Raw genomic sequence first — 16,014 nt, 5'->3', positions numbered from 1 at the left:
GGCGGCGGCGGCGGCGGCCGGGGAGGCCCGGGAGGCCGCGGCGCGGTCACTGCCAGCCGAGCGGAGCCGCGCCGATCGCCATCCGGCCCCGGGTCCCGCGAGCGTTCCCGGCCGGCGGCGCGGCCCGGCGGGCCCCGCGGCGCCGCAGCCCATGGAGCTCGAGAACATCGTAGCGAACACGGTGCTACTCAAGGCCCGGGAAGGTGAGGCGGCCGAACGGGCGGCCGGGTGCAGGGAACGCGGGCGCGCGGCCTCGGAGCTCAGCTGGGCGCCCCAGCAGCGAGATCCCTAGGGCAGCGCGCCCCGCACCCCGCGCAGAAGCTAGCCCTTCCGGCCGGTAGTCCTCCGCACCTGCCCGAGGGTGCCGGGGCCCAGGAAGGGGCGGGGGTCAGGCCACCGCCCTCGCTGCGCAGCGGGGCGGGGGGAGGGCGTGAGGCAGTGAAGAAGAGAGGAAGGAAGAGGGAAGGGTGGGACCCGGGTCCTTGGAGAGCCTGCCTGAGGTCTCCCCCAGGTGATAGGTGAGAAGATGCCCCGAGAAAGCGTAGCCTGCCCCACGTGCCTCGGGCCCAGACCCTGGCGCCCAGACTGGATCCGCGCAAAGTTGCTGCAGGATAAAGGTTTGGGGAATGAATGAGCGGAGCCACTGCGGTAGCACAGCCCACCCCGGTTGAGGAAACTACTGGTCACATATGTTGCTCTGTGCCTTAGGACACCGGGGACAAAGGCGAATGGGTTATGATTTCTGCCCTCAGGAAGCCCACCGTCTAGTGGGTCAAATGGGCACAGAAATAAGTGGGAGCTGAGCTTTGAAGGAAGAGAGCATGTGGAACTGGCAGGACTGTAAGTGCAGGCCTGGCAGAGGGAGCAAGTCTAGTGAATGTGTATTGAGTTCCTCAGAGCTCCCACTGCAAACGTTCCCAGGCACCTGCTCTCTGAGGGTCTTGGGGGACACAGAGGACCAGACCTGGTCCTCGCCTGCCATTGTCCACCTCAGTAACATAATCACAGAACGCTCATTCTGTGTCCTGTCTTGTCTAGGGTGCTGGGGATCAGCCGTGAACAAGACCCTTCTTTTTTGAACTCTAGGGCAGAGAGGTCATGACATGGTCATTTCTTCTCTTTCCTGGGCTTCCGGGCCAGGTCATCTGTTTCACTTTTCTGCTCCATTTTACAGGTGGGAAACAGGCCCAGCCTAAGGACTCACCCCCAATTCATACAGTGAGACTGTGGTTGCCCCAGGCCTAGGACACAGGATGCCCCCAATAGTGTGTAGGAAGCCCAGTGGAGCCCTCAGATGGCACAGCATCTGTACCCCCTTCCTGCCCAGTGTGTGTTGCCCCCTGCGAGGTGCTGCTTGGAAGTAGGCATGGCAGGCCGGGTCCCCAGTGCTCGGAGTCTTACTTATCTCCTGTCCCTTATCAAGTCTCAGGGCTAGGCCTTCCTCCTAGCCTCTGGGGGCATCTGCCGATTCTGTTCTGCCTCGTCATCCAGCCAGCTAGGGAGGAGGGGTGGGGAGAGCCTGGCCAGGCCTCCCTCCTTAGGGCTACAGCCAGTTCAGGCTTCAGGCCTGCTAAGCACTGCCTTGCCTGGCCAGAGAGCATAGCACCTCCCGACAGGCTTCCTCAGGCCATGGGTTAGGTGTAGGGGGGTATGGCCAGACCTGGACTGATGCCTCCGCTGGAGAGCCCTTACCCAACCTGGTCCTGCCCCTCCCACCTGCAGGCTTCTAGACAAGTCTCTTCTCTCTAAATTTGAGTAACCCTTTTTGTGGAATGGTTGGGGATAGGACCTGAAAACTAAGAGAAATCCCTGTTGTCACTCAGTCCTAAATCCTGGCCCCTAGGCTGGCTGCATGGGAACCCCTTCATTAGCTGGCTGACAGCTTGGGGCTGGGCCTTTGCCACCTCCCCAAAGGATCTGAGGCCCTAAGTGGTTTGGGAACCCTGGGTATGTGTATTCACTGGACACCTAATGGATGTCAGCATGGTGTGTTTGGCGGGAGAAGGAGTGTGGGTTGTGGTCCTAGGGAGCTGGGTTTGAATCCTGCCTCTGGCACCCCCAGGCTTTGTGATCTTGGACAAATTGGTTCCTCATTTCAAGGCCTCTGTTTTCTCCCAAGGTTGTGCCTGGTACGGCAGCATTGCTCTGAGGATGAAGTGGGGCAGTGCTTGGGGGGCTGGGGTTCCGTCTTTCCTTGCCCAGGTGCCCAGAGGCACAGAGAGGGGGCCAGGCTAGGCTGGGGAGAAGCCCCACTGACTCTGGTGGCAGTTCCAGGACAGGATATTTGCATGTGACTCTTGCTGCTGCCTTGATGTGGCCTGGCGGAGGGGGAGGAGGAAGTAACTAGTGGGGGGAGGCCAGCGGATGGAGAGTTGGGTGAGGGACCTGTGGTGGGGTGGGCGGGTTGTGGGGGGGAGTTCCCCTTCTGGGGAGGCCTTGCCTCGGCTTGGGGGTGGGGGTCTGTTGCTCATTCACAGTGGAGCAATGACTGTGGGGGATGCTGGGTGCAGGCTGCAGGAGGGCTGCCAGCAAGTTTCCCAATGGGTGTCCTGCAACATTTCCTCCTCCAGGCAGCTTAGGTCACAGAAGCCCTGGAGGGACTCAGCTCTGCCCCCTCCCTGGAGCAGCCCCTTCCCCTGTGCCACTTGCTTTCAGCTGGGCCAGATCGAAACAAGGCTGGGGAAGCAGCAGGGAAACTGAGGCCAGGCAAGGGGAAGTGGCTGCCTGAGGTTGCCATGAGTTGTTGGAGCTGAGGCCCGACTCTTGCCACAGCCCTGCTAAGCACTAGGCACAGACTCTCCCAGGCACTCTGACAGCACCTCTGGAGGTGGCTTTGGATCCCTAGTACCTGTGAAGAAATTGAGCTCCTAGATGGGCCTAAAGTGTGAATTGGAGATTCAAACCTCTGTCTGTGGGGCTTTAAGACTCAGGCCTTTCCATTTTCAACCTCCTGGCTCATGGGCCACATCTGGCTAGCTCTCTAACATATTTAATTCACTTGGCTACAGTGGGTTTTTACAAAAAATACGACCCAGTATTTCACACAACAGTCCAGATCCCGGCTGGCCAAACTGAGCCTGCATTCCTGCCTGGCCACAGCCAAGCTGCAGCTGCCCCTATTGGAAGGGGTGGATATGGCCCAGTTCACCACACTCCCCACCACTCCCTGTTGCCTCCCATCTGGCTCACATTTACCATACCTATATGGCTCTCTAAGCACCTGAGGTGCTACTCTGGTCTCAGCAGCTACTGAGAGGGAGTCAGCTAGGTAGAATAAGGCAGGTATCTAGGCCATGGAAGCCCTTGTGTACTGAAGTGGCATCCCAAATGCCTGCCCTCTTGCCACCACATTGTTTGAGTCTCTGGTAGCTCTGATGCAGGGCCAGGTAATAGGGGCTTGAAGCTTCCTTAGGGACATAGGCTGCCCTCCTGCTTCTGGCGTCTCTCAGGCATGTTGCACATGTCCAGGAATCTCTTCCTTCTGTGCCTTGACTTACAGAGTTCCTATCACTGTCATGTCCTCTACTTTCTACACCTGAGAAACCCTTACCTGGTAGGAAGCAGCCAAGGCTTCCTGGAACCCCCTGCCCCCCTCCATTCACATCACCCCCCTCCCCCGGTCTGGTGGCCTTGTCTTCACCACCCCTCTTGGATCTTGCAGCCCAGGAGCCCCCAGCAGGAGGCCCAGGGTACCTTGGGTGTCCCAGAGCCCAGCGAGGGCATGCTGAAGCATGCAGAATGGAGACCTGTGGTGCCTCTTGGAGTGGGCCGGGCCTGGGCCTGGGCTGAGCCCAGAAGGCCTCTGGGTACACCGAGTGCTTGAGGGGAAGCGTGGTGGCTGTGGGACTGGAGACCCAGTGCCCCTTTGTTCCCGTAGGTGGTGGTGGGAATCGCAAAGGCAAAAGCAAGAAATGGCGACAGATGCTGCAGTTCCCCCACATCAGCCAGTGTGAAGAGCTGCGGCTCAGCCTCGGTGAGGCCTGGGTAGAGACTTGGAGGTGCTGGAGGGCCTCTCCTCAGACCTCACCCCTGGGGCAGAGGGGCATGGTGGAGGGTCCTGGGAGCAGGAAGATTGAGGCTGCACCACCCAACCCAGTTTCAGTTCCTGGGCTTGAGATGGGTGGAGAGCACAGTGCAGACAATGGGGGTGGGGGTTGAGGGAGGGAGTGGATGAGGAGCAGGGCAACGACATATTTGGGGCAGTCTGAGAGAAGCAGAGGAAAGGAGGGCCTGGCCTAGGGTTTGAGGGGTAGAGAGCACAAGGGAGGCTGGAGCCAACCCACAGATTGATGCATAAGGAGCCCCAAGCCTGTGCTTAGCACAGCCTAGCCTGGTGTGGGGTGAGTGTAAGGTGGGGGTGGGTGGGCAGCAAAGCCTTGACCAGAGGGGCCGGGACCCCGGCTCCTGCTTATCTTGGTTGAGGCCTCAGGTTTGTGCAGCACCCAGGGTTGTCTCAAGCCCTCTGATGGCCTGCATGTGGGCAAGGAGTATACCGTGGCTGCTTCCACCGCCTGGAAGGAGGCCTAGCCTTGAGCTCGCCGGAAGCCACAGCTTCCTCCTGCACTTTCGCCAGGCAGGCAGCAGGTTTGGGCCTAGCCTGGGCCGGGCCGGAACCTCACAAACCACACCCAAGCCCGGCACTGTCACGTATGTAGGTGGTGTGAACCGGGAGATAGCAGGGAAGGTGAGGGCCTACCTCTGGAGCCATACTCCTGGCCGTGTGATCTTGAGCTAATTACTTAGCTTTTCTGGGCCTTAGTCCCAAGGTCTGATGGAAATAAGAGTAATGCCCATCTCAGTGTTGTAGTGAGGGCTCTAAAGGAGATAATGGCTTCCATACTACAGGGCTAGGAGCTGCTGTTGGGGCCCAGGGCCTGGGTGGTATGGATAGGAGTGGCCCATTGGCAGTCTCCAGGTCTGGGAACCCAGTAGCTCCTACGCTTGCTTGCAGAACGTGACTACCATAGCCTGTGTGAGCGGCAGCCCATTGGGCGCCTGCTGTTCCGAGAGTTCTGTGCAACAAGGCCTGAGCTGACCCGCTGCATTGCCTTCCTGGATGGAGTGGTGAGTGCAGCCCATCCTGGCCTGGCCCTGAGTGGGAGGCAGAGGTCCCCAGATCAAGTGCTCTCCATCTCCTCACACCGTTAATGCGCCCAGACCCCAAGCTTTTCTGCCTCCCCCCTGCAGGCTGAGTATGAAGTGACCCCTGATGAGAAGCGGAAGGCCTGCGGGCGACAGCTAATGCAGAATTTTCTGAGCCACACGGTGAGTGAGCAGCGATGGAGGGATGACACCAGTGGGCAGAGCTCAGTGATGGAGAGAGGAATGACTGCAGCCTGGGCAGAGAGTGCCCTGGAGTCGCACCAGGTTCACCTGGCAGACCAGGGGCACGGAGCCCAGGAGGGTGGGCCAGAGCCGGTGGCTCCGCTTCACCCTGCCTCAAGGGTAGCAGTGGAACTGAGTTCAGCATCTGGGCAGGCCGGTGCACCACAGGCCCAAGATACTGGCTTTCTCTGCCCTGGGAGTGGGCAGCTGGCCATAGGACCCCCTGCACTGACCTATTTGTTGCCTGTCCTTAGGGTCCTGACCTCATTCCTGAGGTCCCCCGGCAGCTGGTGACTAATTGCTCCCAGCGGCTGGAGCAGGGGCCCTGCAAAGACCTCTTCCAGGAGCTCAGCCGGTAAGCCTCTCCCTGCCCACAGGCCTGGAGTTGTATCCTGAGGAGGGGGCTTCTGTGGGCCTGGAAGGCTGCGAACAGTTCAGCAGCTGGTGAGGGAGCTCAGCCTCTCACCCTAGCCTTGCATGCACTGTGTGAGCTTGGGCAGGTGGCCTTCCCTCTCTGTAGCATCTTCAGCTTCTGTATGGGTGCATGCCTCCCTTCTCTTTGGGTCAGCCAGAGGGTTGGCTCATGATGCTGCCTTTCAGGCCAAGCGTGCACATAGCAGGGGGTCTGGCCCATCAGGCCGAGAACTTGAGGTGTCAGGGGCTGACCAGTGGGCTGGAACCTCTCAACAGGCTGACCCATGAGTACCTGAGCATGGCTCCTTTTGCCGACTACCTCGACAGCATCTACTTCAACCGTTTCCTACAGTGGAAGTGGCTGGAAAGGTGAGCTCCCTGAAGGCTGGGAGTTGCTAGGACTCTCACGGGCCTTGGGGCCCTGCTCAGCCAGTGTTTGCTCTGAAATCCCATGCCCACAGGCAGCCAGTGACCAAAAACACCTTCAGGCAGTACCGAGTCCTGGGCAAAGGTGGCTTTGGTGAGGTAAGTGGCCATGCCAGAATCTCTGATGGAGTGGGAATGTGGGGTACGGTGGGCCCTGGACCAACCCCCGTCCCCAAACCCTTGTGGCCCCAGGAAGGGCACAGCTGGTCCCTATTTGCCCATCTGCCTTGGCTCCAGGTGTGTGCCTGCCAGGTGCGGGCAACAGGCAAGATGTACGCTTGCAAGAAGCTGGAAAAGAAGCGGATCAAGAAGCGGAAAGGGGAGGCCATGGCACTCAATGAAAAACAGATCCTGGAGAAAGTGAACAGTAGGTTTGTAGTAAGTACAGACAGGAGACCCCTCCCTTTCCCCTGGCCATGCACTTGCCCTGCCCTCCCCGCTCACCAGGCCAGATCTCTTCCTGCCCTTGGAAATACTTAGGAAGGACAGGCTTGGGGTATTGACATCAGGCCTGGGGAGCAGGTGGGACCCCAAGGAGTGGCACTGAGAAGGATTTTTTGGGCGGCTGGTGCCAGCCTTGCCATCAGGTGGCCCCTGGCCCCTGCTTGAGGGCTCGGGTCCCCTCGGCCACAGGTGAGCTTGGCCTATGCCTATGAGACCAAGGATGCGCTGTGCCTGGTGCTGACGCTAATGAATGGAGGCGACCTCAAGTTCCACATCTACCACATGGGCCAGGCCGGCTTCCCCGAGCCTCGAGCTGTCTTCTATGCCGCGGAGATCTGCTGTGGCTTGGAGGACCTACACCGGGAACGCATCGTGTACAGGTTCTGGGCTTTGGCCCTCCCTGTGGGGGTCTGTGGCTGGGCACGGGTGGAGGCTATGAAAGGATGCCAGTGTGCTGGGGCTGTCATGGCAGGCATAAGCCAGTTTGAGCCCTGCTGCGCACTGGCTTGGGGCGCCCTTAGCCAGGCGGACTTGAGAGCTTCTGGGTCTGGCTCACTCACGGGAATGCTAGTGTTGTCACCCTTCTCTGCCAGTCAGCTTCCTGCTCCCTACATTGTTTCCTTTTCTGGGAAGCAGAGACTGTAATTCCTGCCTTGTAGCTGGTTTTAGGGACCAAATGGGATGATGCAGTGCAGTGCACAGAGCCTGGCATGGAGGGCTTGGCAGCAGAGAGCTCTGTGCATTGTTGGGATGTTCAGATGAAATCACTGCCAGTAACAGCCCCATGAGAGGACAGATGAGTAGCCCCTTTGACAGGAAATGTAGAGTTAGCCACCAAAGTCAGTCACCTCAGCACTAGTGGTGAGCAAAGCTCCTGGTGCTGCCTTCCCAAGGACCTGCTCTCCACTTGCCTGGGGACTTGCAGGATGGGTCCTAGCTGGACAGATCCCCAGGCTGCCTCCCTCAAGTCGGGGCTGTGGTGAGCGAGGGCAGAGCTGTCCCTCACCCTGATGATAAATGGCTTCTGCACCTTGCTGCACTTCCCATTCCAGAAGACAAGTGAGCTAGGAGGTGGTACCGTCCTGTCTGGCTCCTCTGCATTTTGAACATCTGACCCTGCCCCTCTCTCCCCACAGGGACCTGAAGCCAGAGAACATCCTACTGGATGACCATGGTGGGTGAGGGGGCCACAGAGGTGGGATGCAGTGGAGTAGGGCAGGGTCTGGCCCACCTGTCTAATGGGCCCCCCCCTGCTCCACCTACATTCAGGTCACATCCGAATCTCTGACCTGGGGCTGGCTGTGCATGTGCCAGAGGGCCAGACCATCAAGGGTCGTGTGGGCACTGTAGGCTACATGGGTGAGTCTCCCTCCATCCTTACTTCTTTGCCCTTTGGACCCCTCCACCTCTGTGTCTCAGGGAGTAGAAAGAGGTGATAACTCTAGTTTATAAATTAGGACCAAGACTCAGCCAGGACCCCACACACCTGCGAATACACACTCACCAAATACTGAGCTCTTCCTATTTGCTGGGCTTGCAGGTGGCTACCAGAGGAGGAGGAGAAGGGGCTGATCTTATCTTCTCAGTCCTGCCCTCCTCTGACCTGCCCAGGTTCAGAGAGGAAGTGCCCTCATATTCCCCTTGGGGATATGTGACACAGCAGACAGAGCCCCAGTCACCCAGGGCCCATCTGTTGTTTGTTCTGTGACTGTGGGCCATATACTGCTGCTCCTAGCCTCACTTTGCCCAACTATAAAGCACTCATACTGACTCCCAGGGTTGCCTGAAGATGAAAAGAGGGAGGAGGGGCAAAAACCCCCATAAGCCCACTGGCAGGCAGTAGGCACACAGCAGATGAGTTTCTTTCTTTCTATATTAAATCCAGAGGTTGCAAACTGGTAACCACACAGGCCTAATGTGGCCTACATTTGTACTTAAATCAAATTGTTTTTAAAACTATTGGAATGAGTTGCCAACATTTGATAGGCCAGACAGCTTCATATTATAAAATACAAACTTCTGACTTCTTTTGAAAAATCAGAAGACCTGGCCTCCTGCAGAGCCACACTGGCTCCCTTTGATGGGGCATGTGCTGTCCTATGCACTGAAGTCCCTACCAGGCTGTTTAGAGTGCCTGCTGGCAGGCAGCTGTTTGAGCTGATACCCCATTTGAAGTGTGTTGGGCATTCCCAGGGCCCCAGGGCTTGGTTCCTGCCTCCTGCCCAGCCCTCACTCCCATTTCACTCTGCCCAGCTCCGGAGGTGGTGAAGAACGAACGGTACACATTTAGCCCAGACTGGTGGGCGCTAGGCTGCCTCCTGTATGAGATGATCGCAGGGCAGTCACCCTTCCAGCAGAGGAAAAAGAAAATCAAGCGAGAGGAGGTGGAGCGGCTGGTGAAGGAGGTGCCTGAGGAATACTCGGAACGCTTTTCCCCACAGGCCCGCTCACTCTGCTCCCAGGTAAGGCAGCCAGCAGGAGGCTGAGTGGCCAGGCCTGGGGCTGGGGGGTAGCGGGCACTGCTCCCAGGCCACCCTGACTGCCCCTGCCCTGGTGCAGCTCCTGTGCAAGGATCCTGCTGAGCGCCTAGGGTGTCGTGGAGGTGGTGCCCGTGAGGTGAAGGAACACCCCCTCTTCAAGAAGCTGAACTTCAAGCGGCTGGGAGCCGGCATGCTGGAGCCACCATTCAAGCCCGACGTGAGTGCTTTTCACTCCTGATCAGGGTGGGGCTCTTGGAGGAGAGGTCTAGACACTTTCAGTGCAAGTGTCAGAAAACCCAACTCAGATGGCTTCGCCAATAGAACATAACTCACCGGACTCAGGCAGATGGAAGGCCTCAGAATAGGTGTCGCTTTTGGCATACCTGGATCTGGGGCTGCAGCTACATTGCAGGAATTCCCTCTTCCTCTTCCTCCCCACTCTACTGGCCAGGATGCAGTCTTTACTTCCTGGCTGCTCTCTCTAGGGGATGGTAGTGGTGAATCCAGCATTTCAGGCCCACATCCTAAAAATGTGCATTCATCCTGAATCCAGCATTTCAGGTCTCCCTTCCTCGGCCAGCCCGGGAGACACGGTGTACGTCCTGCCCAATAATTTCAAAAGAGGTCCTAAACGGGGAGAGAAAAAAAAAAGTCCTAAGGCTAGTGCTTATTGTCACTGATGGCTCAGAGGCCCTCAGGGGCCACACTTGGATCACTTGCCCACCTAAAGTGCTGCTGGGGGCAGGGGGAGGTCAGTCTCCTAAAGAATGCTGTTGCCAGCAGGGCTAAGGAGTTATTAGGCTGACTGAATTCTGGTCGCCCACCATACCTGGTAGTGCTGACCTCACCCTTGTGGAGTCTCAACCCACTTACCGAGTGTCTCTGCGGGCAGAAACATCCTCGAGTCATCATATTCCAAGTGGCATGAACCCGGCTAAAACTTGTGTCCAACATGGAGCTTATTGATTCATTGGGCCAGAAGATCCTAGAGTAGGGCCAACATCGGGGTTTTGTGTGATGTTGCCAGGACTTCATCTCTTGGCTCTCCTTCAACCTGTTAATTGTCCTCCCTCTGAATTCAGGCTGCTTTGTGTGAAATCACAGGGAAGGTTGTGATTGGCCAATATGAAGTTCTGTGCCTGCCTCCCTCCCATATGTAAGGGGACTGGGTCCTGAGATTGACACTTCACCAGGACCTCTGGGGAGGCAGGAAGGTAATGGGCAGACTGGACTGATGGCTGGCAGCCACACAGGAACTGTTTATTCACTCAGCCAATATCTGAGTGCCCATAAGTGCCAGGCCTCAGAGATAAAGAGGTCACCATAACCCGGTCCTGCCTTCCTGTTGTGGTGGGGAGCATGGTGAAATAAAGCACTAGGACAGAAAGAATATCAGATAATATGAAAACAATAAACCCAGCTAAGAGGGAGACAAGGAATGGGGGGGGGGGGTGTCTCTGAGGACCTGATGGTTAGGCAGAAGCCTAAAATATATGAAGGAGAGCGCCATGCAGAGCTTTGGGGTGAGAGCATTCCAGGGAGAAGGAGAAGCCTCTAGCAATAGAATAGCAAGGAGGCCAGTGTGGCCATAATGAGCATGGGCTGGGGGAGGCACAGGGTTTTATTCTAAGTGTGACAGAGGACCTCTGGGGACTGTACAGCAGGCCTGCAAGCTGTGGGGGCCGGCCCAGAGGTGGCGAATAGAAGCAAGAGGACAGCTAGGGAGCCACGCTTATGAAGGACTGTGTCTTGTAGGCCTCACCAGCACCCTGGGGTGTGGGCCTTGCTGTGAGTGATTGAACTGAGAGCAGCCTGCTCAGGGCCTGCCCAGCCATCAGGGTTACTACTTCCAGTGCACGTCATCTCATTTAACCTTGAAATCATCCCACCACCCCAGAGTCTTTTATTCAAAGCTAGAAATAAGTGCCCTGGAGTTTAACTTTTTAGAAGCAACAGATGAGAAGCAAGTTTGATGATGATATTTTTATTTTTAATGGTTTTGTTGAGATTTAATGCATATACTATATGATTCACTCACTCAAAGCGTGTAATTAAATGACTTTTGGCATATTCAAATTTGTGCAACCATCACCATAATCAATTTTAGAACATTCACATCACCTCTCTCCACCCACCCAACAAAAACCCTGGGTCCATTAGCACTCATTCCCCATTTTCCTCTCTTTGTGGCCCTGGCAATCACGAATCTACTTTCTTTCTCTATATATTTGTCTGTTCTGGACATTTCATGCAAGTGGTGTTATACAATATGTGGTCCTTTGTGACTGACTTCTTTCACTTAGTGTAATATTTTCAAGGTTTATCAGTATCGTAGGCTTGTATTAGTACTTTGTCCCTTTTTTTAATTAAAAATTTTTTTTAAATTAATTAATTAATTAATTATTTACGACAGTCACACACACAGAGGGGGTGGGGGGCAGAGACATAGGCAGAGGGAGAAGCAGGCTCCATGCACCGGGAGCCCGACGTGGGTTTCGATCCCGGGTCTCCAGGATCGCGCCCTGAGCCAAAGGCAGGCGCTAAACCGCTGCGCCACCCAGGGATCCCTAAAAAAATTTTTTTTAAGATTTTATTTATTTGAGAGAGAAAGAGACTGACAGAGCACAAGCAGAGGAGGGAGAGGCAGAGGGAGAAGCAGACTCCCCATTGAGCAGGGAGCCCAATGTGGGGCTCTATCCCAGGACCCTGAGATCATGACCTGAGCCGAAGGCAGATGCTTAACTGACTGAGACACCCAGGAGCCCACCCCCTTTTATTTATTTATTTATTTATTTATTTATTTATTTATTTATTCATTCATTCATTCATTCATTCATGAGAGAGAGAGAGGCAGAGACACAGGCAGAGGGAGAAGCAGGCTCCATGCAGGGAGCCTGATGTGGGACTCGATCTCGGGACTCCAGGATCACGCCCTGCCCCGAAGGCAAGCGCTAAAAGGCTGAGCCACCCAGGGATCCCCTCTACCCCCTTTTTAGAAAAAGATTTTATTGGGCAGCCCGGGTGGCTCAGCGGTTTAGCTCCTGCCTTCAGCCCAGGGAGTGATCCTGGAGACCTGGGATTGAGTCCCACGTCAGGCTCCCTGTGTGGATCCTGCTTCTCCCTCTGCCTGTGTCTCTGCCTCTCTCTCTCTCTCTCTGTGTGTGTCTCTCATGAATAAATAAATAAATTCTTAAAAAAAAAAGAAAAGATTTTATGTATTTATTTAAGAGAGAGCATGAGCAGGGGGGAGGGGCAAAGGGAAAGGGAGAAGGAGACTCCCTGCTGAGCAGGGAGCCTGACATGGGGCTCAATCCCAGGATCATGACCTGAGCAGATGCTGAATTGACTGAGCCACCCAGGCACCCTTACTTTGTTCCTTTTTTTGAGTAATATTCCATTGTATGAATATGCCACATTTTATTTATCATCAGTTGATGGACATCGGGGTTGTTTTCACTTTGGGCTATTACGAATAATTCAATGAACATTGACGTGCAAGATTTGGTGGGGACATAATGTTTTCATTTCTCTTGGATATATACCTAGGATTGGAATTGCTGGCTAATAACTTTTAACCTTTTGGGGAAATGCCAGATTGTTTTCCAAAGCAGCTGTACCATCTTACATTATGATGTTGTTTTAATTGACATCCTTAATAGTAGGATTTAGAAAACAGTGTGAAGATAGAAAAAGACACTGGCCTTCTGGAGTGAAGTGGGCTCCCAGCAGAGGCCCCAGGAGTGTGGGGGGTTAGGAGGACTATTCTAATCCTCTGATTGGCCATGAAGCTTGAGGAGATGGAGCAGGCCATTGGGCATCCTGGGACAGAGGACCTGTCAGCTCCAGTTCCTGCATGGGGATGTTCAGCTGAAACAACCAGCTAAGATTGTGCCTGCACGCACCTCAGCAGTTGCAACCCCAGACAGCCATGTGTGGGTGGAGGGGGTACCTGTCACTGATGCCCCAAAGCACTGTGGGGGCTAGTTGACTACAGCAGGTCAGCTACTATCGGCTAGGAAAGGCATGGCCTTGACGCAGCCTCATCAGTCAGAAGCAATGAGAGTGGGACGCCTGGGTGGCTTAGCGGTTGAGCGTCTGTCTTTGGCTCAGGGTGTGATCCCAGAGTTCTGGGATCAAGTCCCACATTAAGGCTTCCTGCATGGAGCCTGCTTCTCCCTCTGCCTGTGTCTGCCTCTCTCTCTGTGTGTGTGTCTCTCATGAATAAATAAATAAAATCTTAAAAAAAAAAAAAAAGCAATGAGGATTAGTAATGATCCCTGGTTTACAAAGGGGAAATAACCTCAAAGAGGAGGGACTGCCATGTTTAGGAAGTGCATGGGGTACCTAGTTTCTGACTCCAAATCAGAGAGCTGCAAGGGTCTGGGCACGGCCAGGCCAAGGCTGGAGTTATTTTTCAGGGCTGAGCTGCCCGCATGCGTGGGCAGGCATGCTGTGTGTGCATGCTGGTGTGTGTGTGTTGCTCCTGTCTGACTGCTCTTTCTGTCCCCACCAGCCCCAGGCCATTTACTGCAAGGATGTTCTGGACATTGAACAGTTTTCCACAGTTAAGGGTGTGGAGCTGGAACCCACTGACCAGGACTTCTACCAGAAGTTTGCCACGGGCAGTGTGCCCATCCCCTGGCAGAATGAGGTAAGGACCTGCCCAGCTGGTGTAATGGGCTCCAAAGGAGCAGCCCCAGAGGCAGCTCTCACAGCTGCCTGTGCTTCGGCAGATGGTGGAGACCGAGTGCTTCCAGGAGCTGAATGTCTTTGGGCTAGATGGCTCAGTTCCCCCAGACCTGGACTGGAAGGGTCAGCCACCTGCACCCCCTAAGAAGGGACTGCTGCAGAGGCTCTTCAGCCGCCAGGTAACCCCCAATGGTGTCCTATCTCGGCTCCTAACCTGGCTCCAGGGGACGGTGGGTGGGAGGCAGAGCTGGTGCCCGCATGTGCTGGGAGTGGGCATCTTCCAGCCATGCCAGGTGTGCCCAGGGTCTCTGGCCTCATTCCCGCCTGTCCCCTACCCCTGGCTGGGCTCACGGCCTCTTTTCTCTTTCCAGAGGTGAGCAGTGTGGGCTCCCCATGGGTTGGCCTTGCTGCCCAGCCTCGGGGAGCCACGGGCAGCCCTTCCATGGCAGAGGCAAGATGTGGGCGAAAGAAGTCTGGTGCCCGCTCCCCCCCCCCCCCAACTACTTCATTTCCTGCACCCTGGCACCTTCAAGCTGCTAGCTTTGCTTATCCATCTGTCTCCCCATGTTCTGCCTCCACCATCTCCAGAGGAAGAGGGTCTGGATGGGACCTTGTTCTGGCAAAGCCTGAGATCCCCCTGGACCCTCTTACTCCAGCCTGCTGCCAGTAGCCTCTGCACTGATGTCCACCCATGTCTGGCCTGAGCTGCTGCTCCAGGCCCCTCATGGGGATCCCACAGCCCAGAGCGCGGCTCCGGGCAGCTCCTGGCAGGGCCGCAGCCTGGGTGATGGCACCAGTGGCTAATGGCACTTGCTCTGCCTCTCTCCCTCCGTGTCTTCCCCATCCCTCCAGGATTGCTGTGGAAACTGCAGCGACAGTGAGGAAGAGCTCCCCACCCGCCTCGAGCTCCCCACCCGCCTCTAGCCCCCAGCCTGAGGCCCTCACCGGTGGTTGGCGGTAGCAGCTACTCCAAGCACTGTTTACAGTTTTGCACAGTGGTCTTCCCCATTGTCCACGCAAGTTGTGGCCTGGGGAACACAGCGGAGCTCTCCGCAGCGTCCTCTGCCCTTCAGTCCCTGTCTGGCTGAGTTCGGCAAGGCCTGGGCTGTCCCTGGGACAAAGGTGCGTCCCTTCAGCTCTTGTCTGTGGAGCTCGGGGCTTTCTGTATTTATGTATTTGTACGAATGTATATAGCAACCAGACCATTCTTAAGACCCATCTTGGAGCTGGCAGAGGGGCCACTGCCAAACTCAGGGCTCCTTGGGCCCAGTGTGGACAGGCCAAGGCCCTTGAGCCCCCAGCACTGTGCTCGCCACCGCCGACCTCCGAGTGAGACTCCTGCCTGCCTCTGCTGCCCCAGGCTCAGGCCACCACCTCTGGGGTCCAATGTTGTCCCTTCTCAGCACTTGTCAAAGCTGGATCTGGGGCCTCTGTATCCCCTAGGCCTGTGCCAAAGTGTGACCAGAGACTAGGCTGGCCGTGGGACCCATCAGCCCACTGCCCAGGCTGCCCCAGATGGGTATGCCTCTGCCTTGCAGCTCCCAGGGCGCCTTGTCCCACGTGCTGGGCCCTGTCCTAAAGACACTTCTCATAGAAACGCCCCGGCCCGGGCCATGGGAAGGGGGGAGGAGGTTGTCCCTGGCCAACTCTCAAACATTCCAGACTCCCTTCTTAACAATAGACACGTGTGCCCAGCAATAATCCATCCCTCCCTGTGTGTGCCTGTGGTATGTGTGTGTGTGAGAGAGAGAGAGATTGAACGTGTGCATGAAGGGGGTAGGTCGAGGTGTGTGTGTGCCTATACCCCAGGCCCCAGTTCTGGTCCTTCCCAGATTGTGATGGCCATCCTGGTCCCAGTGTTAGGGTAGCATGGGATTACAGGGCCCTGGTTTTTCCATATTTAAAGCCAATTTTTATTACTCATTTTGTCCAATGTAAGCTGCCACGTGTCTCTGAGTGAATACAGTCGAGCACATACCTGGCCAGCCGCCCTGCCTGCCTCTTTCTTGCTCCTGATGTTCCAGGGGTCTTCCTGCTTTCCTCACCCTGCTGGAAGTGGGAAGGGATCAGAGGTGGGCTTGGTGGGGGCTGCCTTTCCAACATGCCCTGGACCCTTCCCCCCTGGCTGATCTTGGCATAGCCTCTCCAGGCAGCCAGGCTTTGGTGGCCTCTGGGCTCACCTAGTGGGTTTCTCAGCTTCCTAAATGGGATGAGGCCTGAGGGAAGAAGCCTGGGT

General features: G+C 56.1%; 1 protein-coding gene across 3 annotated transcripts; it reads left to right on the top strand.

The window, feature by feature from the left end:
* Positions 1-15,766, top strand: GRK6 (G protein-coupled receptor kinase 6). 3 transcript variants are annotated; one of them, XM_038534630.1, is made up of 16 exons: positions 1-203; positions 3,878-3,973; positions 4,952-5,064; positions 5,188-5,265; positions 5,580-5,680; positions 6,016-6,108; positions 6,201-6,264; positions 6,403-6,543; positions 6,799-6,989; positions 7,746-7,783; positions 7,879-7,968; positions 8,863-9,071; positions 9,169-9,306; positions 13,603-13,740; positions 13,823-13,957; positions 14,631-15,766. In XM_038534630.1, the coding sequence occupies exons 1-16, from the start codon at positions 152-154 to the stop codon at positions 14,700-14,702; spliced, it is 1,749 nt and encodes a 582-aa protein (XP_038390558.1). In that variant the 5' UTR covers positions 1-151; the 3' UTR covers positions 14,703-15,766. The 3 variants fall into 3 exon arrangements, with proteins under 3 accessions (XP_038390558.1, XP_038390557.1, XP_038390559.1); XM_038534629.1 differs by lacking the exon at positions 1-203 and adding an exon at positions 512-617; XM_038534631.1 differs by lacking the exon at positions 1-203 and adding an exon at positions 512-617 and having other exon boundaries at positions 14,150-15,766.
* The last annotated feature ends 248 nt before the right edge of the window (positions 15,767-16,014 follow it).

Source organism: Canis lupus, chromosome 4, assembly GCF_011100685.1.
Source record: "Canis lupus familiaris isolate Mischka breed German Shepherd chromosome 4, alternate assembly UU_Cfam_GSD_1.0, whole genome shotgun sequence".
In the NCBI taxonomy this organism is placed as follows: Eukaryota; Metazoa; Chordata; class Mammalia; order Carnivora; family Canidae; genus Canis; species Canis lupus.
This window is presented reverse-complemented; position numbering and strand designations above follow the sequence as displayed.

Bases quoted from the DNA above. Each gene is read 5' to 3' on its own strand.
- GRK6 (XM_038534629.1), top strand. From the start codon at position 527: ATGCCCCGAGAAAGCGTAGCCTGCCCCACGTGCCTCGGGCCCAGACCC. The intron at 618-3,877 runs GTTTGGGGAATG...TTGTTCCCGTAG, and splicing joins AAAGTTGCTGCAGGATAAAG to GTGGTGGTGGGAATCGCAAA. The intron at 7,969-8,862 runs GTGAGTCTCCCT...CACTCTGCCCAG, and splicing joins GGGCACTGTAGGCTACATGG to CTCCGGAGGTGGTGAAGAAC.